The 25,082-nt window shown below is 38.5% G+C and overlaps 1 protein-coding gene across 1 annotated transcript in view; it reads left to right on the plus strand.

Moving 5' to 3' along the window:
* NDUFAF2 (NADH:ubiquinone oxidoreductase complex assembly factor 2) overlaps positions 1–25,082 on the plus strand; it is a 54,261-nt gene that overhangs the window by 27,829 nt on the left and 1,350 nt on the right. Inside the window, exons 2-3 of the mRNA XM_027723513.2 lie at positions 918–1,007; positions 12,285–12,325. Coding sequence (XP_027579314.1) covers positions 918–1,007; positions 12,285–12,325 — 131 coding nt within the window. The remainder of the gene's footprint in view (positions 1–917; positions 1,008–12,284; positions 12,326–25,082) is intronic.

The following is a 25,082-nucleotide window of genomic DNA, read 5'->3' on the forward strand; positions in this document are numbered from 1 at the left end:
AATAATGAATAATAGTGTGAAGTTTAGCTATTAATCAGAGATGGGTGAAATCTAAGTCCTAACTGATATCAGTTTTAAAATAACTTCTGTTGAAGTACTTGTTGAAAGCATACTGAAGGAATGAACTGCATTAATCACTTCATTATGAAATAAAATGTTTTATGGAGATATTACTTTGTGTTTCCTCAAAATGTCAAATTTCTCCATATCAGCTTGCCAGGAAGGGAAAAAGCTGGTGGAAGAAGCCTGGGGAATGTTGTAAGATTTTTTTTCCCTATGAGGAATGGCAGCCTTGCATATCTTTCCAGTACCTGCTAATTTAAAAAGCAAATTAAAATACTCTTTCTCTACAGAGTAGCTTAATATCTGACAATCAGTCTGCTGTGTACTACCTTACAGTTTGAACGTTTTATTCTTTTTCTTTGACAGTAGTAGAACCAGACGTAGATTCAGATTCCCCACAGTGGCTTCCCTTTCAATATACTGAGTGTTTGTTATCAGACTGCTACCTACTGGTTTTTGGTTTTTAGCAGAGAAAATATTTAGTTTGCAGGCATGTGTGGAAAAGCTGACATGCATGAGGCAGTTAGCGGTGACTGGAGACGATGTGGCCCGACTGATTTGCAAAGCTAACCAGTGAACTTTCAGTGCTATTTTTTGTCATTAATAATCCAAGTCAACTGTAGAACATGGAAGCTTTTCTTGAAGTTACTGAAATCAAACATTTCATATTGACATCTAAATGGGAATAATTTTCTCAGTATTTTAATCTTTCATTTTTATCTTGTATATATCATTACACTCATGTAAATAAATACAGTTCTTTCAAAACAGTAATATGATCAGCAATTATAAACTTATATGGAAATTTATATGGAAATATGTAATTGACTTTTTCTTTCTTTTTTCTGCTATAGGGCGGATTATACCAGAAAGAAGATTTGTAGAAGCAGTAAATCGTGAAGCATATCAGTATCAAATGGGTGACTTTCCAACAGAATGGGAAGGTAAATCCTGAATATATTGGGTTTATTTCAAGATAATTTTTGCCATTGAATATGGACTGTATTTTTAATGGAATGTCTGACTATGTGAATAGGTTAGTTGTTATCTTTCATTTTAAGTAATGCAGGCTTTTATTTAACTGCATAATGATTATGAATTCTTAAAGTAACCTCTTTATAAGCAGGATAAATTTTGTTTAGGATGTCAGTACTTAGTAAAAGTAAAGCCTGTATGGTCATGATTTACTCCTGTTAAATGTGAAGATATTTGTTCCAGAGAGGGGTATGATTGAATAACCATACAAAATGTGTTAAACCTCTGTATTATGTCTTCACTGTGCTGTTTAGTTGTTGGACAGTTGAATTATTGGTGGCACAGTGATGGGGCTTCCTTTTTTTTTTTTTTATGGTAATATTTGGTTTCTATAGTTTTCCTTGCACAATCTAGTAGGGAGTTGTAGAACCTGTTAATAATTAGCCATTTTATCCCACTGCTACTGATTAAAATCTAGTCTGAAAATTTGGGGCATAATAAAAAAAAAATCAGGGAAGTTAGAGCATTTCCTTAGGATTAGCTGATCAGTCTTAAACACTCAAGAAATCCAGGACTTGTTGAGGAAGAAGAGAACCGCCCACCAAGCACACCTTGCAGTGCCATCCTGTCACGCAAGAAAAACAGCCTTTCGTCTTGCATGCAGCAAGCTCCAACAGAAACTCTGTGACATCCAGAACAAATGGTGGATCGATCTAGCTGAAAAAACTCAATTATGTGCAGATACAGGTGATCACAAAGGTTTCTGTGAGGCCTTGAAAACAGCATACGGGCCTACATACCAGGACCAAACCCCTCTACTCAGCACTGATGGTCAAACACTTCTGACAGATAAAACCTCCATTCTGAATCAATGGTCTGAACACTTTCAGACTCTTTTCAGTACCAACCGTGTAGTCCAAGACTCAGCAATTCAGTCCATCACACAACAACCAGTAAAGTATGAATTGGATACTGCTCCCACTTTAGGAGAAACCCTCAAGGCCATACAGCAGGTGAAAATCGGCAAGGCAGCTGGGGTTGATGGAATTCCACCCGAAGTCTGGAAACATGGGGGCCTTGCACTCCACACCAAATTTCACGAGTTTGTGGTGCGCTGTTGGGAACTCGGCGAACTACCATCTGACCTTCGTGATGCAGTCATCATCACTTTGTATAAGAAGAAAGGAATTAAATCAGACTGCTCAAATTACCGTGGTATTACTCTGCTCTCCATTGCTGGCAAAATCCTGGCAAGAATACTCTTGAACAGACTAATACCCACTATAGCAGAAGGTATCCTTCCTGAAAGTCAGTGTGGTTTCAGAGCCAACAGGAGCACCACAGACATGGTATTTATTCTCAGACAACTGCAAGAGAAGTGCAGGGAACAGAACAAAGGTCTTTATGTAACCTTTGTCGACCTCACCAAGGCTTTTGATACTGTGAGCAGAAAAGGTCTGTGGCAGATTTTGGAATGATTAGGTTGTCCCCCCAAGTTCCTTAAAATGATCATCTCACTCCATGAGGATCAACACGGTCAAGTCAGATGTGGCAATGCACTTTCTGAGCCCTTTTTAATTAAGAATGGTGTGAAACAAGGCTGCGTTCTCACTCCTACCCTATTCACAGTCTTTTTCAGCATGATGCTCCAAAGGGCCACAGCAGACCTCGATGATCAGGACAGTATCTACATTCGATACCGTACTGATGGAAGCCTATTCAATCTAAGGCGACTGAAGGCCCACACCAAGACCTTAAACCATCTTGTCCGGGAGCTGCTTTATGCTGATGACGCCGCCCTTGTGGCCCACACAGAAGCAGCTCAGCAGCGTTTAACATCCTGCTTTGCAGACACTGCTGAGCTCTTTGGGCTGGAAGTCAGCTTAAAGAAGACAGAGGTCCTCCATCAACCTGCACCTCAGGAAGTCCCCCATCATCCCCACATCACCATTGGCCAATCAGAACTCAAATCAGTCCAGCAGTTTAATTACCTAGGTAGCCTCATCTCCTCAGATGGTAAGATCGACGGAGAGATAGACAACAGGTTAGCAAAGGCATACAGTGCTTTTGGAAAACTCCACAAAAGAGTATGGCATAATAAACACTTGAAGAAAAGTACCAAGATCAGTGTTTACAGAGTCATTGTGCTGTCTACTCTCCTGTATGGTTCCGAATCATGGGTTATCTACCCGCCACCACCTGCGTCTCCTAGAACTCTTCCATCAATGCTGCCTCCATACAATCTTAAACATCCACTGGTCAGATTATGTGACCAATACATCTGTTCTAGAGCAAGCAGCAGTCTCAAGTATAGAGGCCATGTTGCTGAGAACACAGCTGTGTTAGGCAGGGCACGTCTCCAGGATGAAGGACCACCACCTCCCTAAGATCTTGCTTTATGGTGAACTTGCCACTGGCTGCCGCAAGAGAGGAGCCCCGAAGAAAAGATACAAGGACTCCCTGAAACAACATCTCAGCCTTGGCCATATCGATCACCATAACTGGTCTACTCTGGCCTCAAATCGGGAGGCCTGGAGACACACCATCTATAACGCAGCTGTCTCCTTTGAGAACACACGCAGGATCACTCTCGAGGAGAAAAGGCAACGCAGAAAGAACCATGTTTTGCAGAATACACCATCTAAGGAGTCTTTCTGCTGTGCCTTTTGCAGTCGGATATGTCTGTCTCATATTGGCCTCATAAGCCACCAGCGTGCCTGTAACAAATGTGGATAGAGCCTTCCCAAATCTTCGTTCGCGAAGCCTAGGCATGAGCTGGTCAGTCTTACAAGAAATATGGAAAGGAAAGAGGAAGTATATGTTGGCCTTTGAGGTTGGTAAGAACTTGAGCCAAGTGTGAGGTTAAATGTAGCTTGAAATCCAGGACTCTGCGGCATAAGCAAGGAACCCCTGAAATAGTTCACCGAGGCTATCCATCACTAAACATGCTTTTTGGGGCGAAAAATACCTAGGCATCCCCCAGAATTTGGTAGTTTTAAAGCAAACAACTTTTAAGCAGTATGTATTTAAACTATTGAATTCTGCTTGCTGTAACTTTGCATGAATTCAAAAATTGATTAAAAGTATTTGTGGATGGAAAAAATTGTTCTGATATACAGATGTTACTGTGGTTTAATTTGTTGGTGAGCTGCAAGTGAATAGGGGCTACAACTCATTTTGAGGAAATATCTTGATATACTTGCTTTACCTCTTGGTAAAAATTCGCTTTCCTTTATGCTTGATGTTTATCTCTGAGGGAGATGATACTGAGCTTAGAGAAAACTTCAGTCCTGTTATATCCCTTCAGGGAGTCAGTGGAGAAGTATAAAATGTTCTCGAATTTTATCATTGTCATTACTTTGTCAATTCCTAGTATTTTTGTTGTGCTCAACTGAGGCTTGTATGAACAGCTGAAAGCTTCTCAAATGTGCTTCAAGCCTATTAGCAGCATTTGCCAACTATAGTAAAACCACTGTATCAACAGTTTCCATCTTCTACTTCTGCAGTACCGACAGTTGGTTGGCAAGTCTTAGTCTAGTTGCTCCTGGTTCTTTTGTCAGTCCAAGATAGCCGGCTATCTTCTGAAGGAGAGCAGCCACCTGGTAGGCTTGTCCTTAATAAATCATCTGGTACTTGAATGGGTATCTACTTAATCCAACTTTCTGAAGGTTGTCTTCTTCCGCATCCAAAAGTTCTTCAACCACCACTGTTCATCTTAGTTCTGTGTCACTGTCACACAAACAACTCTGCAACACAGACACCAGGAAGTATATATAAAGCCTCAGGTAGCGCTGCTCTACTGTGAATGAACTCTCATCCAAGACCTGCTGCTGCTTTTTAAAGTCAAAAAATGTAATTCAGCAGTTTCTGTCTGCACTTGGCTGGAATTAATAGGAAACAACATGGACAATCAGACTGTCTCAGATGGGTGTGGGCTAGATCTCCTTTCACAAAGGGTCTGGGACTGGCTCAACCAACTTGCTATGAAAACCCATTGCTTAGGATTGCTGAAATCTGTGTTGCACTAAGAAGCCTGTGCTTTGTCTCTCTTCAGAAACTTAGCACAAATCGTTGTGATTTGACAGTGTGGTGCCTGGGAGGGTACAGCTTTTTGGAAGGTTGTTTGTGGCAAGACAGGGACCTTAGAGTCAAATGTCAGGCACCTGCATATGGACTTGCCTAAACAGCTGCAGCTGCCAGATTAGAAATGCACTTTTCAAATCAAGGCATCCTGTTCTGGTTTGCTTTAAAGAAGGGGAGATGAACTGGCTAGTCCCTTTTTTTTGAGGTACTTTTACAGTTCTAATGGTTAACTTCCTCATCTTTGTACCTGTGGGGTTTTTTATTTGTGATTTTGTCATCAAATAGAAAGAATTCACAGAGGAAAGGAAAATTTGCACTGTGCAGATCGGGTAATAGTCTTTTCCACTTAAGTATTTCTTCTGGTTTCAGCCGAGGATGGGGTTAATTTTTTACAATAGCCAGGAGGGGATGTGGCTGAGGGGACATGGGCAGACCCTAATGTTATTCTATACCACCTCACCTCATCACCAGGCAGGGGGGAAGTAACTCTGGCTTCTGAGAATAAGGGCATGGCTTCTGGTTGGGAAAAAACCTGGGTACATCTGTTGGGTCATTGAGCATTTTACATGTAAATCACCCTCTCTTTTGTACACTTTTGTTATTGATATTGTTGCTGTTACTGTTCATTGTCTTGTCTCATTGCTGTTTCCAGTAAATTGTTGTTATTTCAACCTATGATCTTTACCTTCTGGGCCTCCAGTTCACCTCTCCAGCCACCCAAGGGGCAAGGAGGATGGCAGAGAGAGAGGGAGAGGGAGCAAGCAGCAGTGTGATTTGGAGAGTCTCTTTGGGAGAACTAAATTGGAGAGTACCATTCCACCACAGTACTGAATTTCTCTAGGAAGAAGAAGTACATGCATGTTTTTTCCCCCTGTGCATTCATTGAGCAGAAAGGGTGTGTAGTGCATGCTTCAGAGAGAGAAAGTATGGGAATTCCAGAAAAAAGGTTAACCTGCATTTTTTTGTCCAGTGTCAATTTAAACATCACAAAGTTTTGTGGACGTATAATTTTAAAAAGCCAAAATTGGTACTTCTGCTGTGGGTATAGAGGCTGCTCAAAGAACTATTATGCTTTTGCTACCTATTGAGGTGTGAGTTGGGGATGTAGGATGCTCTGAATTTCAGTTCATCACTACTTCTTTTCTGCCTCCTGTAAAAGAAAAATTCTCAATGAGTAAAAAATGGGAAAGAACAGAAAGTGTAAATAGTTTAAATAATACTATAGAGGCTACTTTATCTGAGTGGGAACAATTTAATTCAAGATTTTTAGACATGCTTTGCTGAAAGGCTCATTACATTTCTGTCCCTATTCTTCCCTCTTTAAGACTGGTCTAGAAGTTTCCCAGGCCAATGGGACCTGTACTGAACTTTCACTCTATATATTTTGTCAAGACTCTTGAAAATATCCCAATGTATTCTTTCTGTGGGTGTTCACTTTATAATCCATGCTGTCATGGATGCTGATCATTCCAGCAAATAGCCTGAGACTTTGCAGAAGGAGTTCTAAAATGCTTGATGTTTCCTCTGAACAATAGAAGATGAATATAAGGTTAGAAGGTTGTATAGTATTTCTTACTTCTGTTTTCTCTTTACTCTTGGACTCTCTGCTGGGCACGTGCTTACATCTCCAGGGGCCTCCTCTCCAAACCCTGTGTATGTACTTTGACATCCATGGCCTCTCCACCACAGTTTTGGCTGGCTCAGCAATAGCAGTCTCCTTGCCTGTCCTTCTCAGGCTTTTCACTTTAAGGACTGTGCTGAAGTTTCTGTTGCCTTATCTCCTCTCCTTTTTCTTGGGATCTGTGGGATCACTTATGGATAATTCTTAATGACCACCTGATTTAAAAACTCCCTTTCCTTCTCCATGTTACCTTACATCACACTGTATGAACTAGAAAAAGAAACCTCTTGTGACCTAAATTAATAAAAGTACCACCCCTGGAAATACTTAGGGGCATGAGTTGTCTGAGGGGAACTTGCACAGAACCAGGGACAAGGGATAGTGTAAGGAGTGGGAACAGGCTGTAGTGAAATTTGAAGAGGGTCTTGGTTAAATCTCATTGTATACCTAAGACATTCAACTTGGACAGCTGGACTGATTTTGGTGGTGTGTTTATGAAGTTATAAACACATAATACGGTAACAGAGATCAAGCAGAAAGCAATAAAACAAGTACATAAACCAATCATCCAGATTACAGACTCTGGAGAGGATGTTTATGTATTATTCTTGGGAGCTTACTGAATATAGCAACAAGGGTTTACTCCTGAAGAATTTGTCTAGAAGTTTTCTCCTAAAGCTGTTAGTTTTAAGTGCTCTGCAGGATTAAATTTCCTACATTCTCAGACTTGTGAATTTTACAAAAGTTTTGAAATGTCCATTAAGGCTTTCATAAAACTGAAACATGCGCTATCCTTAGTATTAGCTCTTTGTACACATAAAATTCAGTTAATTTGTATTGTAAAAATCTAAAAGTGTATTTCCTTTTGTACTACAGTTTTGAATTTAGAACGCAATCCATATGTATATAATATAAATATTGCCTGTTTTTGTTCAGGCGAAGCCTACATTTTACTACAAAGTGGGAGTGCCTGTTTTTCCCTAGGCATGTATGGATGCACACAATAGATAACTGTTCTGTATGCTAGTTCTGAATGTTCACCCACTGTAGAATGTGTAATTTACCTCCTCAGGACATGTCAATAGTGCTCCTGAGAGGAGAGTTTTACATACTACAGAGATTCATGAGATTGCATGCTTCATGTGGCATTTTTTGCCATCTACTCCTAGTAACTCTTTTTTTTTTTCCTGGTAATATTTAGTGATTAATGGGAGTCTTAATTTGCATGTTCACTTTCATGGTCATTACAGTGTGTTATCTGCCAGTAGGAGTCTTTAAGTTCAATGAAAATCTCATGCATACTAATAGGAATGCAAATGATTGCTGATGAAAGAATGCAAAGGTGTTGAGGTAGGAAATGTCCAGCTGTCTTGCAAAATTCCTTTTAGACAAAGGTAGCATTAAAATGCATACAGAATGCAGGAAGTGCCATCCAGATAAAATTAGAAACAGCAGTTTTAAATGGAGTCAATGAATCATTTTGCCAAAGCTTTGCAGTGTAGGGAAGCACTTTGGTTGCACTCAGTATGTACATGTTACCTTCTCTGTCAGGTTTAAAACATCTTGACTGTCAATGGTGAAGGCATTTCGTTTTGTTAGCTTGGGGAATGGGAGTGTTCATGTGGAAATTTTTTCCAGCTATAACTGTCACTGGATATTTGTCTGTTAAGTATATGCACGTGTGCATATTTTGCCCAAATAATACATAATAAAGCACCTACCTACCTACCTTGTTTCCATCAACAAATATTTGACTGTGGTATAAATCTGTTCAGTAATTTAAACCTGCATGACCAAAAATATAATGAAAGTTGTAAAAAAAGATGTGAGAGCTTTTTCATTACTCAAGTGTATACACTCACTATGTTTTCCAAAGAGAATGAAAAATGTCTTAATTTCAATGTATCATTTACTTGGATTTTGTTAAAGCTAGTGCAACCTCAGTAGTAAATGGCTGGTTATATTTTTGTATACATTCATTCTTCCTTTGTTATCATGAATTTCTCTTATGCCTGAGCTATGTGGTGTTGGTGCTTTTTTGAACCATGTGTTGGGTGCTCAAAATTTTATTGATAACTTAAAAATTTGAATGGCTTTTTAAATTTTTTCTATCCGAAAGAGAACCACCTGAAAACTGGTGGAGATTGAATATATTAGAGTCCTCCTATTCTGCTTCCCAAAGATCGAGGAATGGTCAGGTGAATTATTAGTAAAATATATTGCTTTTGAAAGACTGATAAACTGTTACATGCTAAAGTTCAGTATATTAAAATGTACTGAATTCAGATGATGTTTTCTTTGCTTTTAATCTTATAATGTATCTTGAGCTGTGCTTTATGTAGAATATTTCTGTGATGTATTTGCACAGAGGAATATGATATATTAAAACGAATTAGCTTGATTTTATGGGTATAAAAAGATTTTAGTAAGTTTTCTTACTGTGTTTCTCCCTCAGCTATGTTGCAGTGAAGAAATCTTTCATTAAATAATGATTTTTCTAATGCAGTTCATTAAAGATGTTAAAATTAATTTACCTCTAGTAATTTGGGAAATGGTATCAATATTTGTGCCATCAAGTTTTATTTACAGTTAGATTGAAAAAGATTTGTACTCTGACATTTATTAGAAAAAAGGAAGGTTGATAGCTTCTATGAAACTATGCATTCAAGTGTTTACTATAACTGGAAAGAAAAAATAGCACAATATTAAACTGTGTGCATTATTTATGTATTTAAATAGATGCAGTCTGATTATAGAATGTTTGATACAAGAAATCTTCCTAAATATATAGCTTATTTTGTTGCTTTTGAGTGTTGGTACTAATTGAGAACTATTAATAACTTAAAATGTGTTGTGTAATGCTCCTTGCTTCACAGCTTCTGTTCACAGGAGGTGTGTCTTTGTGTTACCCTTCACTGTTCTGTTTGTGGCTTGTTGAACTGAGGTAGATAAGCAAATGATAAAATCTTTTGCTAGAAGTATTCCATTCATCTTAAAATCATTAATCAAATAACTACTAAAAGTCACAGCTTCTATTGAAACAAAATCTATTGTAAGGGTTATATTTCAGCAGTAGTTTCTAACTGCAGCTTAATTTTTGTAGGATTTTAAATTTTTTCTTTAATGCTCAGTAATTGTAATCAGGTGAAGTTAAAATGCAGCTGGTGTTTTAAGAAAATACTGGCAACTTTAAAAAAAAATATTTTTATGTGCTAAGAGCTGTGGGACTGAAAACAGTGGTACTGTCCTTCCATAGGTCAGAAGCAAGGCATGGCAAGGTAGAAGATAATACTTTGTTGGAAGTAATCTGTTAAATTTTGATGGTTTAAAACTTAATTTTTTATGAAACATTTTAAACTACAACTTTTCCTTTTTTTTTTCCTCCAGCTCTATCTTTTATTGATTAGTGTCTAGTATACATACTTCACTATACCTGAAATCTCTACTACTTTCTTGCTTTTCTGGATGATGCTGGAACTGTTGCTGAGTATGGACAAAGTAAAGTTCTGTCAGAAGGAAAATCTTATGTGATAAGATTTTCTCCAGTAGCATTGTTCATTATTTTTACAAAGTGTCTGCAAGAGTATCTGCTGAGAAGTGGCAGTCTCAGTTTAGTCTCTGACTTTGCCAGATTTTGCATTTTGAAATCCTTGGAGAATATAAATGTTTGAAAGAGCTACAGGTACATGCAAAATGTCCTCTAATTCTATAGATTTAATAGAAAGGCACTTAGTTTTATTTTGAATTACCTTAATGGGCTGTTTTTCATTCCTGTAACATAGAACTTTTGCAGAAAGGGTGATGTAGTCTGTTCAGAGCTGAGTTACTTCCCCACAATGGCAAATTTGGGTCTCTTTTTTGTTAGGACCTCTGAGAAGAGCTGGCAGGGACTGCTTTAAAGGAAAGTAGTTTGAGAATGTTATTTAAAAGTACACATCGTCAGGAAGCGTCAACTGATAGACAAGAACCAAAAATAATACCTTGCTTCATATCATTACAGGTATTTTAACATTAACCTTTACCATTTATCAAGGGTGTTGGCCTTGTCATCATGGCTAAATTCCAAGCTATGTCATGCCATTTCGTCTCTCTTAAATTGGTATTATGTTAATTGGAAGCTATTCCTCCTAAAACCAGTTTCCTACTGCTGCTGAAGCAGAGTGGTGTTAGTGTTTCACCTTTTATGTAATTGCATTTTCAGTAACGAGGTGATGTTATGGCTCTGTGCAAGTTTTAATGTTTTTGACTTGTCTGACTCATTCCCTGGTTCCCCTCAAAATATAGCACAGATGGTATTAGAAAATTAAAATTTGGAATAGTTCCCTCTTAAAGTGTTTCTGAAACTTTTTAGGTGGCTACAGGTGAGGCCAGAAATTTGATTGGGTGATAACAAAGTGTCATTTTTGCTCTAATTTTCAGCACAGTAACAAAAATCTTAATTATCCAAACAAACAGATGAAATAACATTTTGCCGTATCTCAGCACCTGGAACTGGCTTTCCTTATGTTTATCATTCTCTTTATTACTGGCCAGTTGTATTCTGCTACTCATTAATCTGAAAAATATGACCAGAAAAGACAAACATCACTGAAATTTCCACCCCAGAACCTGCCAATTGTGTAGATTGAAAAGGCATGAAAAAATGTGACAGTAGTGATATTTCTAAAGAGTGATGAATATTATCTTGTTCAAATCAGGTAATTTCTCTAAATAATGCCAGTAATAATTGGAGCTATTTCATATAGTCATAAACTGAATAAAGTGAGACCTGACGGAGCCTGCAGGAGGGTCTCTGGTTTGCTGCCTCCTGTCAGTCCCAGCTGACATCAGTGGTAGTGATGGGAGTGGGCATATGTCTATTGGTTTTGCTTTGGAAAGGCTGAGCCACAGGACAATTGTCATTGCCACTGACTCCATTCCTCTTCTATCTTTTCCAGCATTAATTGACTGAGATGGAGGGATCCTTCCCTCAGTCACAGTACCTGCCCCTCTGTGCAGTGGGTAATCCCACACAGTCGCAGGACGTACTGCAGTCCAGGCTCTGCAGCCCCTCAGTCAGGTTTGGGCTGTGCCTTTCATGCCTGTAAAGGAATTCTAATTGGCACTAACATAAAAAGGTTTTTGGCTTTAAGAATGCCAGAAGCATATACAAGAGTCCATTTTCTCCAGAGTCGTTTAAGGCTGTACATACTTTTCAACAGTCAGCTTGTCATTTTCAGGGTGAATCTCAACAACAGGCCTGTGCAATGAGCCCTGCTTTTTAAGCCTTGTTTTGACAGCCAAGGTGGTATGTAAACTGTGTCCAGGCTCTCCACACAGAGGTGACACCATTCCGCACACCCTTCTTCTTTGAAGACTGAGAGTATTGACACAGGAAATAACATTTTCTGTCTACCTTTTGGGAAATGACATGGTTTGCCAGGTTGTGTCAAATTTTATTGTAATTTTTTCATAATTGTTTATTTTCTGCTTCAAATTTGTCATAAGTTTGAGTTTTAATATTCTGCAATCTCTGAAATAATCCATTTGATTTTTTTTTCAGCATGGATAAGAAAAAAAAGAAAGGATCCACCCACCATTGAGGTGAGAAGAAATGTCTTTAAATTTTCAATTGTTATAATGAAACTACAATAATTAATTTATAGTGGACTCTTCTCTGCAGTAACTTGACCCTTTTGGGGAAGAATTTAGTATGTTCCTTGCCTAATTGATGAAATTATACACAGACTAGATATCTAACACTTAGAAAAAAATTAAAACAAATGGACATACAAACTCCACTGTTCTTTAGTCATCATCCGTGTGAATTCTTTTAAGAGGGTCTACATACGTTTTTTAAAATGATCATGGCGATTCAAGAGTCTCTTTAATTAAACAAATTTTGAAATTACTGCCATAACTTTTTAAATTCAGGTCCTCTGTGCATTAATGGAAGGGTTTTTTCGTGGTATTTGACATTAAAATGCAGGTTCCAAATCTATCTGCCAGTGGATTCATCAAAACAGGAAAACTAATTTTACAATGCTAATGAGATGGGGGAGTTGCAGCTATGTCTTTTTCCATAAGATGACAGAGGGAAATGTCTCACAGTCTTTCATGCTGGTAAGTTTGTAAAGGGAGGAACAAGTTCGACTGCTGATCTCTGTTATACAGATGCACACACACACATACACAACTTGCCAGGATTGCTATTACAACTTGCTAAGCACCAGCTAGGAATGAGAAGGTAGATGAGGATGTGTTTTGCTATGGAAGGTTCAAACTGACATCCATGGAGGCAGATACTTGACTTGCATCAGGAATCTGTGTCAAGTTCAGTGAAGCTATGTTGGCATCTCTAGCCAGAGATTTGGCCACTGAGATCTGGAATGCACTGGTTTGTGAAAAGTTGCCCTGACTGCCTGTGTGTTGAGATAACCTGGGGAAGGTTGTCAGCTGATGTTTAGAAGATGTACTTCATTGAAACACGCTCCCACATAAGATACAGCTTTTCAACTAAATCTCTCTGTCCTTGTTTCACACTTGCCACTGAGGCTGTAGAGACAATAAGGGCTATAATACACCCGTGAATGAAAGAAGTTTAATTTAATTTATCCTTAAAGCTATTTGGGGAAGCACTAAGTGTGAGTTCGTTTTTTTTTTAAATTTTTTCCCTTCCCTCCTCACCCTAGTTACTTGTGCAGAATCATAGAACTAATACTACAACAGTTGTTCCATCGAAGTGTGGACTGAGTTCCTGAGCTTTGGCTCATACTAACTGCACGCATGCAACTTTTATTGTTGAAATTACCACTTAATGTGATACTTGAAGATGAGAGGTGTTGTGAGTCTTTTGTTTTATCATTTCTGTGAGCCAGACTGTTGTGATATTTGTGATGAGATAAACCTGTTCCAAGAAGGGCAGCCTTGGGTCTGGAATTGGCGCAATAAAGCTCCTCCTGGTGCTAGAGATGTTGGTTCATTTTTGAAATAGGGAGCAAGGAGTCTCCACAGGTGAGAGAACTGTGGAACAATGGTGTTCTAAATATTTTACCTTCCAGAAAAAGCAATTTATGGAGAATGAAAGATTCCTGGAACTAATGGTGGATTCAGAGTTACAGGACTGCTTATACTTTCATTTTCATGAGGTAATAGATCTGAAGAATAATTTAGAAGCTAAGTACTTTACCTGCAGGGCTGTATGTTGACCTTAACTGAGCAGAAGTGATAGACTAGGAATTTAAAAATAGTTATCTTTTCAAGTAATCGCTAAGAAAAAATAGTTCAAATATATGTATGTTAAAAATTCTTGCTAATACTTTGAAAATAATGCTGCAGTCATATTTTAAATGATAGTGCAGCCTAATTTTTTTCTCTGTATTAGTGTAGGGCAATATCTATGATCTACTTTTCTCCTAATGTGAAACTGCTATATTACAAATCCTTACACCACAATATCATTATAAATATAATTATAGTAGTGAAGTGCATATCGAATATTATTTGATCCCTCTTTGTAGGACTGATTGGCTTTTGTGCTTTAGCCACATAAACTTTACTGGCTGCTATTCTGTATTATATATCTTTTTTGACTGTAAAGATGATACAGTAAACAGCTGTTTGACAGCTATGGAACAAGAGAATATTTGTGACCATATTTCATGTTGAAACCCTATATAACAAATCTCTTTGTTCTTTCATGTATTTCTCATGAGACTAAACTATTTCTAAAAAAGGATGTAAAGCCTACAAATTTTGCATTGTTGCTTTAATGACGTTTTGCTCTCATATTCTAGCATCACAAAACATCATTATAGTTCCTAAAGCATAAGTTTCTGGACCTGTGCCCGTGCTCCTACCTTTGCAGCCTGTAATACCACTTTTTTAGATGGTTTTCCTTTTTTTTCTGTCCTCTGCCCTTCTTTATTAAAATTTCTGTTCCACTTCTGTTAGCCTACCATCCCCCTTTTGTACTGTATGTTTGGTTTTTCTATATTTGTCAAATTTCTCTTTTATTCAACTCTTGGCTATTGATATTAGAGGTTGCCAGACTGCTCAGGTTATCAGGTCTCATAATCAGCTCTATGATCAATTTTTAATTGAAAATATTGCAGAGATATGGCTTCACAAATCATCTGGATATTACTGATCACACTGATGACCATATTTTGGGAACTAATAATCTGGTAAATACTGTAGGCTAACAAAATGTCATTCATAATCATCAGGACATGTCAGTCAGTTGAATGAGAATGAATGTGAATTGTCCTTCCTTACCAGTAGTCCGAGTAGTTGGGTCGTGACACCTTGCTTTACATCTCTTTCTTTAGTTTCTCTCTCTCTCTCTCTTTTTTTTTTAATGGAAGAATACTCCAGTGACTTCACAAGTCAACTTGTTCAGTGTTAAATGTGCCACGTCCTTAATGGTTTGTTTCTGCCTTGTTCCCCCGCACCTTTTTCCCCATTTTTGGAAGAAGTCACTTAGACTTCTGTATCTGGCTAGACATAACCCAAGAATTATGCTTATCACCTTGGTTATTTCTAACCTGACCAGTTACATCAGGCATTTTAGTGCTTGTTATAGGTAAATGAAACTAGGCTGAAATATAGCAGCAAAAATTTATTAAAGATTTATATAAAATGCAAATAAGCAAAACAGCGCGCTGGGCGGCCGGGGAGACCCCTGCTCCACTCACGGCCCGCAAGCGCAGTGGGCAAAATCAGTAACCTTTATACCCTTATCAATTCCCCTCCCATAGTCACTTGTTATCTCTCTATTGGATCCAAGTTCGCAGGTCTGGTTCTGGTTGGTTCTTTTGCAGGCCCGCTTCAGTTGCCAGGTACTTTTCTATCCATAGTTTTAATTAGTCCTTCGTCCTTGAGGCCTAGTGTGTGGGTCCCTCCAGATGTCCATCTTGGATCCTCTTTATCGTCCTCGTACTTGACCCTTTGATTCTTGTCCTTCCCTTTGTTACTTTAGTACACTTTTAGTCAATATACTTTTAGAAAAACAAGATACAAAATACTTATTCAACAAGGCATAATAATTTGTCTTGTCAGCTTAAGAACTGCAAGCTGCAGGACTATCAGCCTATAATACTGACAGGTTAATTAACCATTCTGCAACTTACAGTCCTCCAGCCTTAACAGAACATTGATTACAATAACATATATATAGGAATATACCATGCAATACAATTCAATGAGTAAATTACTTTACTACTACTAATTTGATGAGTAAATTACTTTACTACTACTTATTTATTACAGCCTTGGGCTTTAAAGCCAGCTTCTGGAATACTGGTTAACAGCTAGTTGCCTTTTAATTTAATTATAGCTTGAAATACGCCAAGTCTCAACTCAGTTATGGTAAGGGTGATAACTTTGCAAATTAATGCAGATCAAGTTGTTTCTTATCTTCTGCTTAAACATATTCTGTTCCTATCGTAATCAGGGAATCCATCTTGATATAGAATTTTGGATCATGCCTGCACCCAGTGTAAGCATGTGTGTATGTATATACATACACATACTGCTTCATAACAAATGAGAATCTGAGCTTCAATATGTATATTTTTGCAGTACTGTAACATTTTGTCATCAATGCCTTTATATATGTTTTGGGTATGGTCGTACACCATTGGCTGAGGAACATTTGTCACTACCTTTATTCCTGTGAAGCTGTAAATTATATTTTAACCAGTTTAACAAGGCATGAATAATGAAGTAGACTAATACATTTCTTTATTATGTATATAGGAAACTAAATGTATGTAGCAAGTTTTCTGGCAAATAGGAAATGTAATATCTACTGGACCACTGTGGCTATGTCTCACACTTAGCACTATCACAGATAGCATTATGTAAATATAATTAAAAATAGTAATGAAAGAAATTCTTATTTTCTGTTGGTAGTGGCTGGATGCATACAATACTTGTAAGTTCTGGTTATGGTACCACTTTCAACAGTGTACTTATATCTCTGCCTGTCTCTCAACACAGAGCCAGGTTTTGCCCACATAGATAGTAAGAGTCATGTCAATTGGTTTAGTTTAGGTATTTTGTATCTAAGACTCTATCTAAGTCTTCAGTTTCTAAACCTAGAAGGAACTAAGAGACATATTTTTAAGGAAGTAGCAAACATTAAAAATACTAGGCATATAGTGAGTTTTTAAGACTTTCTGTGCCTAAATTCTATTTGATTTTTTTAGTATTTTCCTATTTCAAAGGGCATCAGATTTGTAGCAGCTTTTAAAGAATCCTACTGTGCCACGGTCCGTGGGGGAGGGGTGAAGGGCCGCGGCACTGCACAAAGGGGTTCAGGCGAGGTTTGAGGTGCGATGCTCGTTTAAGGAGGGTGAGCAAGGGTTTTATAAGCTCTGGCGTGGAATGCACCAAAAAATGGGGTGAAGCATGAGACAGAGAACCAGGAAAACGAATAGGGATAGGGACTCAGGCGAAGAGGGAGGAACTGGGGAGGAACCGGGGGAGGAAAGGACTAATGGTAGCTCTCTCCTCTCTGCAGCTTCTTCAGCCAATGAGAGGGAGAAGCAGGGAAGCAGGGATCAGGCACCACGAGGCGTGCCTGGGCAAGCCCGGGCATTACAACCGTAGGGGGAATCATACAATGCACATATTTATAAACACATAAGAACTGTAAAGTCCATATAATAAAGTCCTTTCAATTGCCGTATATCTTTTTCCATGCCTGGAATTGTTCCCATTCTGATTCTTGCTCTTCCACACTACTGTCTGTAACACAAGGTACCTGAATGTATTTAGAAATCTAACCCTTATTTTTATCTCCAGCAGACCTTGTAGCTACACACTGCTTCTGATAATGTCTTGAGGTTCAAGGGTGGCCAAGTAACTTGGCGTGGTTTAAGGCCTTGTCTGTAGAATGGAGATAGAGGTGAAATTATAGACTGTCTTGAGGTGCGAGAAAACTAATGAGGAGACCTGCAGTTATGACAGTGCCAAGAGAAACTGGTATGGAGAGAAATGTGGTTTATCTCTGAACCCAGCGATGTGGTATTCTGCAAGTGGTAGATGTGAGCACAGGGCTGCACAGCCATGAAGCTTCTCATTTTGATTTGAAACCTTTCTGTTGCTTTGTATGCCTGTGTATGTTATGCTAATATTTTGTGGGACGTAAAGTAGAATTGCATGTTCCTTTAGTGTCAAGATCTGAAAACAGTTTGAAATAGAAAACCACAGTAAATGACTGCTTTTCTCATGCATTATGTCCTTGTTACTCAGTTAATAAATCTCAGTGGCTTCTGAATTGCACAGTTGGATAGAAGGTGAAATGTTAAAGAAAGAAACTTTTTGTGACAATGCCCGTCTTCTTTCAAACTATTTCTAGCATTTCCATAATTATCTCTTTTGACAAATTCCTTGTCAAGGGAGAAAAAAACATACTTCAGTGAGTTGTGATAAGCCTAAAGTTTCAGTGATTGTTTCTTCCTCTCACCCCCCTGAATAATTACAGTGAAATTACATTCTGTTTTGTTCCCACAATGCGTACACACTTTTCCCATTTGTTTGATCTTAAGTATTATTTATTTGAGAAGTGGTATGATCAAAACTAGCTTTGGTCATAGAGATCAGCTTACACAGAATTCACATTCCTTTAAGGAGAATGGAATGCAGTTTAGAAAAATGCTTGGTTTGGTATTGTTGGGATTGCATGTTAGAGTTTTGTCTCTGTCTGCTTTCAGATGCTTCAGCTGAGAAGTTTTAAAATGAGAACTCGGACATGGAGATTGTACATTCTTACACAAAGAATAGGGCTTAGCAAATGATTATTTTACTCGTGAAGCCACCAAAAGCTGCACAATATGATTTACAGTTCTGGGAAATAATATTTAAAAAGCACAGGGATAAACATGCTTCTGAGCAAAATATTTCCTACCGTTGTTGTCCAGGATCACAATCAGGATTTGGGCCTATTCAAATAATTCAGGTTGCAGTAAGTAGCGGTTTTTTGCATAGTAAGTTGGGCATGATTCCAGGGAGGATTATTACTCTGTGAAAGGGGAGTAAAATTTGACAATATAAAGAGCTGAGCTACTAAGGTCTTAAATAAAAGGGAGTGGTCAGAGAAGTCAATAAAAAAAACCAAATTGAACGCTTGCAGAAGCCATCATCTTTTAGATTTTAGGTTTTTTCCCTCTTGTTTATTTTCAGGTTTGAAACACAGGTGCTTGTCAACCTGCACAGAGGAGTATTGAGGCACCAATTTGTCCTATTCCTTCCAATTTGCCTATGCTGCAGATCCGAAGGCTGCAGGGGAGGGAGCTGCTGCTGTTCTGCAGCTCCTATCCGTGTGGGAGTGAGTGCATGGAGCATTGGTTCCATCTCCTAATTCACTGTCAGCACAGCTGAATGGGGGTGGAGGGCGAAGTAAAGTGTACCAGGAAAAGGGCTGGTACAGACTATATCATATGTAGACTAAGAGGAATGCAAAGAACAAACTGCAACTGAGTCACAGCAACAGTTCCGTGTTTGCTTGTTAGCAAATCCAGATATGCCTTTCTAATCCAAACTGCTCCTCTGTTTTTGTCATGCACTGACAGCCCTTCAATGTGGTGGTTGTTTCTCATTCCCAACTTGGTACTGCTGAGCTCATGTTCAGTGGCTGAGTTATCAAGACCTGCCCTGGATCAGAACATTCAGTGCTTCCCAGAGACAAGGTCCTCTCTCTGCCTCCTACTCTTGAAATATGATGTAATAGCCAGTTATTTCATCTTGTCTATTTAACTTGTCAAACTGGAAAATGGAGTTTAGGTAACTAGTTTGGTGATAGTGTAAAAAATGGTGATTCAGCTTAACTTAGCACTTTGCCATATATTTAGTCAATTTGATAATGAAGAAAAATTCTAATGTGTTAAACTGTCTTATAACAATCCATGTTTTAAATACTGTGCCAAAGCAATTTTTCAATTCCATTTATTAATTTTTTATCTTTTTGCCAACTTGTATGTATGAATTTTTAACAGGCAGAGTTCAAAGTTCAAGTACATTAATGATTAAACATAAAATATTCAAACTAGACACAAAATGCAAGTATTCTATGAATATGCAGTATCTGTATAGTTCAGACAAAGAGCATTGATCTGTCCAGATGTTTCTCAGTTCTGGCATCAGAACCCTATTCAAATCAGGAGAAATCATTTCAACTTACGTATATAAGATAACTTAGAAAGTTGGAATGGTTTCTAAAACAACATAAATAAGCTATTTATTTTTAATTTAATCAAAATACAAACCCATCTGAAATGAGTGTGACACCTTGCTCGTAGTTAATAATAAATACAACCCTTGTATTTATAGGGTTAGGTACAATGTCTTTAGAAAACCTTCTGGAAAGAACAAAACTAAAACAAGTGCCGGTCTGTTAAAATAACCTTTTAAACAATTCTGTTTAGAGATTGTTACATTGGTACTCTGTGTCTAGATACCTGCATCCTTAGAGCTACATTCATAACCTCATGTTGCCCTTTGCCTTTAGTAGTTTGAAAATGCTCTGTGAGAGGCAAGTGATGGTGTAACTGATGCTTGCTTGAGGCCAAGAGGGAAACAGTGAGGAAGTAAGAGGAGGGGGAGGAATATTTCCTCCGATTTGGGGTTCAGGAGGTGCTGCAGGATAGAAATTATTAAGTACAGGCTTTTACCTGTGGAGAAGTGTTCAGCAAAGGCTAGTCACTCACAAGCGAGATCCCAGCTGAAAGAATGAGTAAGTTTAGAGAACCCTCTTTTGTTTTGTGACATTTTTCTACTAGGAGGAATTAATTTTATTTATTCTGTAAAGCTACTAGTTTATTCACAAAAGGAGAAGAAGTGACAATATAAGATCCTTTAAGAGTGAAAGAACACTGCATTCCAAATGTTCACCCTACAAAGCAGGTCTTCCAGTACAGCCTGGTAGGCAGTGAAAATCCTTTTCACTAGAGACAAACTTCTAGATTTTTCTCTTATCTATGGAGTGGAGGTGAATACAGTTTCCAGGCAGCAGGGGATACTTGGTGATACATCTCAGCTGCCATAATTAAGCAAGAGTGCTAAATGAAAATAGAGTTTTCAAGAAAAGTGGAAATTTCATCCAGTGGCAGGAAATACAGCCTGATGCCTTTTGCAGCAATGCACTTGGAAGACAGCAACATGTCTTGGGGTGTGTTGCCCCCGTGAGCAGGCCATATTCATTCTTTTTTCATGCAGCTGTTATCAATGCTAAAATGTCAGAATATGCAGAAGTTGTCAGTTTCTGGATGAAAAGCAGCTGCTTCAAACTCCACATAGGGCCACTTTGGTATCTCCTTTGGTATCTTCAAGAAAACCTTAGACATAACTTTCTTAAACTCTGCCTTCCTTAGGAGGGAAGACATGCAGCTCCAAACATCAGAAGGATTAAAAACCTCATACAGCTTAGAACAATCACCAGGTTAGTTACCTGCAATGAGTCTTCTTTTACTTTCCATCTAAAAATAAACCTTAGAACATGTAGTTGGATGTAACTGTTGGCACATGATGGCTGGATGTCTTAAGGCATTTTTCATTTTTTAGTTTTGTAGCATAACCCCAGTCCTTAGTTTTCTCTTTTCATAAAAATGAAGGACATTTCTGATACTCTTTAGATGCCGAGTGCTTCCTGAGAACTACTGGTTCAAAGGGCTTACATCATTTATTTGTACAAAAAGAGAGTGTCAGAAAAAGAAGCTACTCCTTAGAAAATTGCAGCTATCTGGAAGATACTATGTTCTCTGGGATGGATAGACTAATTCTGTATTTCCCTTGAAGGTCAGAGCACATTACATGTTCATGTGCTTACATTTCAGCAGAAAATTAATTGCTATGTTTTGGGGGGCAGTTTTTAGTGAAGCCAGCCATCTTATGAAATACTGTGATTCATCTTGGAGAAGGAGAGAAGATAAATGTTCTGAACCTGACAGTATAACTTCAATGAAAAAATAAAAAAAACCCAACCAAACAGAAAATGCACAAATATTTAGCTCTCTGTTACTTTTCATAGTATATCAAACAGTAAAGGATTGGGTTGCAATGGAGCCTCAAAGTGAGAGTGTGATGGAGTGCAGGTGAGTTGGAGAAACCTGTGGTACCAAACAGATCTATAGACTACTTGTCCTGGGGAGAAGAGCGCCGTAGATGTCAATTCCTCTTCCACTGTCCAGGTGATAGGAGGGTGTCTGGGAAGGAACCTTTCTACCTCTCGCTATATTTAATTGCCATGCAGATAAACTGAAGGCAAATCTGGAAGATTAGTTATAAAGATCCTGCATATTTCTAGTGTGTTTTAAGGATAATTCCTTCAACAAATATGCATGCAATAGTTTCATTAAAATTTGTATTTTGAACAAAGTTGATTATCATATTCAGATTTGGAACTACTTGGATCTTTTATTTAAATACCTGTCCTGGCAGGGAAATTTCAGTGTCATAACTGCTTCAGACTGCAGCAGCTATGATAACTGAACCAATGGTATTTAGAAACAGAATCAGAATGTTTTAAAAAAAGTATATGTTCTAGTGAGAATTGAAAATAATGTATTTTCTGGTGATAATATTAGAAATAGAAAGGACTCAGTGCCTGTGAGAGAATCCACAAAATGAACTTGCCAGCATCAAAGGACAATGTGTTTATGATAAGAAAACTCATCTATTTGACTCAATTTTTCTAACATGCCCAATGACTCAAGATTTCCAACTCACATTTTCTTTAAATTGAACCCGGGAACCCACTGAATTCAATGTACATATTAGTGGCATGAATTTAATGCCTAAAAAGGAGGTGTGCAGATACTTAGAACTTGAAAAATTTTTGTTCTGGTATGGATTGTATAGAAAATTCTAAACAAATCACTTCAGGGTTTTTTTTCCTATGTTTGCTAATAAGGATAATTTCTCTTTTTCAAGATTCACATGGTTCTTTTACTAGATCAGAACTACACTTTGTCCAGTGAAAGCTGATTAAACTAGCCTTACTGAAGTTGGAAAACTAGAAGATAATTATACATCAAGATTTAAAATGGACTAGGAGCATTTGGAATTTAGTTACAGCTGCTCTTACCTGACTAAGATAACTTTATGTTAAAGTAATCACTTGAAAAGATTTTAAATGAGAAAGTAGCTGTTCAAAGAAAGGAAATTACATTTGTATTTTAATAAATAATTTCATGTTGTTTTAGCAGAGACTGTGATGCAGTCTTCAGATATCACAAACGTATTTGACCTTGTTTCTTGGTAGTGGGTTAATACAAGCACAATAGGAGTAATCCCCTTTAAATCAGTCAGGAGGAGGTAGATTTATATGGGCATGAGGTAAACAAGGATAGAATTGAGAGACATTACAATGAGGTTTTGCCATACTGACTGTTGAAAATTTGATCTTCCTACACTTGGCAATATTTTTATTGGAGTATAGGAGAATTTTCTCCACCCCTTCAGTTTGCAAAGTCGTTTGTGTGCTTGTATATTTCCGTGCAGTATAGGTATATGAAGAGTTCTGCACCTGCTCTGTGCATATGTGAATTTAAGTACAGAGGCAATTAAGAACTAATAAAAAGGGGTATTTCCATGATACCTCTAAGGTAAGGGTTTTTTAAATACTGCCTTTTAAAGCATTCTTAGGTGTTCAAAGTTGCTATGTCAACTCTTGGCAACATCACATGTATTTTTTAACACCATTCCTAAAATAATGCAATGGTGTTCTGCTCAGAGAGCAAACTGTGCTGGTCTGTTTTGTCCTTAACTCTGTCATATACTTGTAATCTGAAGAAAGCATTCAGTCTTTTTCTTCATTCTGGAGGTCATCTCTATCCACGTGAATAACAAAAAGGTGATCAGGAGTAGTCAGCATGGATTCACTAAAGGTAAATTATGCTTGACCAACCCAATTGCCGATGAAACAACTACCTGGATGGATGAGGAAGAACAGTAGATATTGTTTACCTCTACTTCAGCAAGGCTTTTGACACTGTCTCTCACAACGTCCTCATAGGCAAACTCATGAATGTGGACTTGATGAGTGGACAGTGAGGTTGATTGAGAACTGGCTAAATGGCAGATCCCAGAGGGTTGTGATCAATTGTACAGGGTCTAGCTGGAGGCCTGTCACTAGTGATGAGGTTCAATACTGGACTGGGCCCAGTATTTTATTATTTGTTCATCCATGACTTGGAGGAAGGGGCAGATGCCTCCTCAGCAAGTTCACTGATGACACAAAGCTGGGAGGAGTGGCCAATACCCCAGAGAGCTGTGCAGCCCTTCACAAGGACCTCAACAAGTTGGAGAGATGGGCAGAGAACAACTGTCTGAAATTCAGCAAGGACAAGTGCAGGGTCCTGCACCCGCGGAAGAATAACCCAGTACAGGCTAGGAGCTGACCTGCTGGAAAACAGCTCTGCAGAGAAGGATTTGGGGGTCCTGGTGGACAACAAGCTGTCCATGAGCCAGCAGTGGGTCCTTGTGGCCAGGAAGCTCAATGGTATCCTGGGGTACAGTAGGAAGAGCACTGCCAGCAGGTTGAGGGAGGGGATCCTGCCCCTCTACTCAACCCTGGTGAGGCCTCACCTGCAGTGCTGTGTCCAGTTCAGAGCTCCTCATTGCAAGAGAGACATGGGGCTCCTAGAGTGGGTTCAGCAGAGAGTGACAAAGATGGTTAAGGGACTGGAGCTTCTCACAAGGAAAGGCTGAGGGAGCTGGGCCTGTTCAACCTGGAGAAGAGACAAGTCAGAAAAGACCTCATCAATGTATACAAGTATCTGAAGAGAGGGTGCCAAGAGGATGGATTCAGGCTTTTCTCAGTGGTGCTGAGCTGTAGGGCCAGAGGCAATGGGCAGAAACTGATGTACAGGAAGTTCTACCTGAATACAAGGAAGAAATTCTTTACTGTGCAAGTGACTATGCACAGGAACAGATTGCCCAGAGAAAGTGGGAAGTCTCCCTCACTGAGGATATTAAAGAACTGTCTGGATGCAATGCTGTGCAATGTGCTTTAGGATGACTCTGCATGGGCAGGGAGGTGGGACCAGATGATCCACTGTGGTCCCGTCCAACCTGATCCATTCTGTGATTCTGTGATTTTAGGTATTTATTTATTAATCTTGCGTGTCTTCAGTTTATGCACCAGCAGAGTCAAGGTTGCACATCTGTTTCTCGCAAAGCTGTGCCCTGTGGCACAGATACCTAATACCACAGGCATAGTGAATTACAGGAAGAGATGCAAGTGATAAACAGCTGTAAGTATCGAGTCCTACACAGAAAACAGTGCAAGAGGTAGCCTTATTTTTAATGTATTTTCACATTTGTTGATGACTGTACCTAATTTCTTAATTTCTTCTTT

This window comes from Pipra filicauda, unplaced genomic scaffold (assembly GCF_003945595.2).
Source record: "Pipra filicauda isolate LSUMZ 115617 unplaced genomic scaffold, ASM394559v2 scaffold174_size2080704_pilon, whole genome shotgun sequence".
NCBI classification, from domain to species: domain Eukaryota; kingdom Metazoa; phylum Chordata; class Aves; order Passeriformes; family Pipridae; genus Pipra; species Pipra filicauda.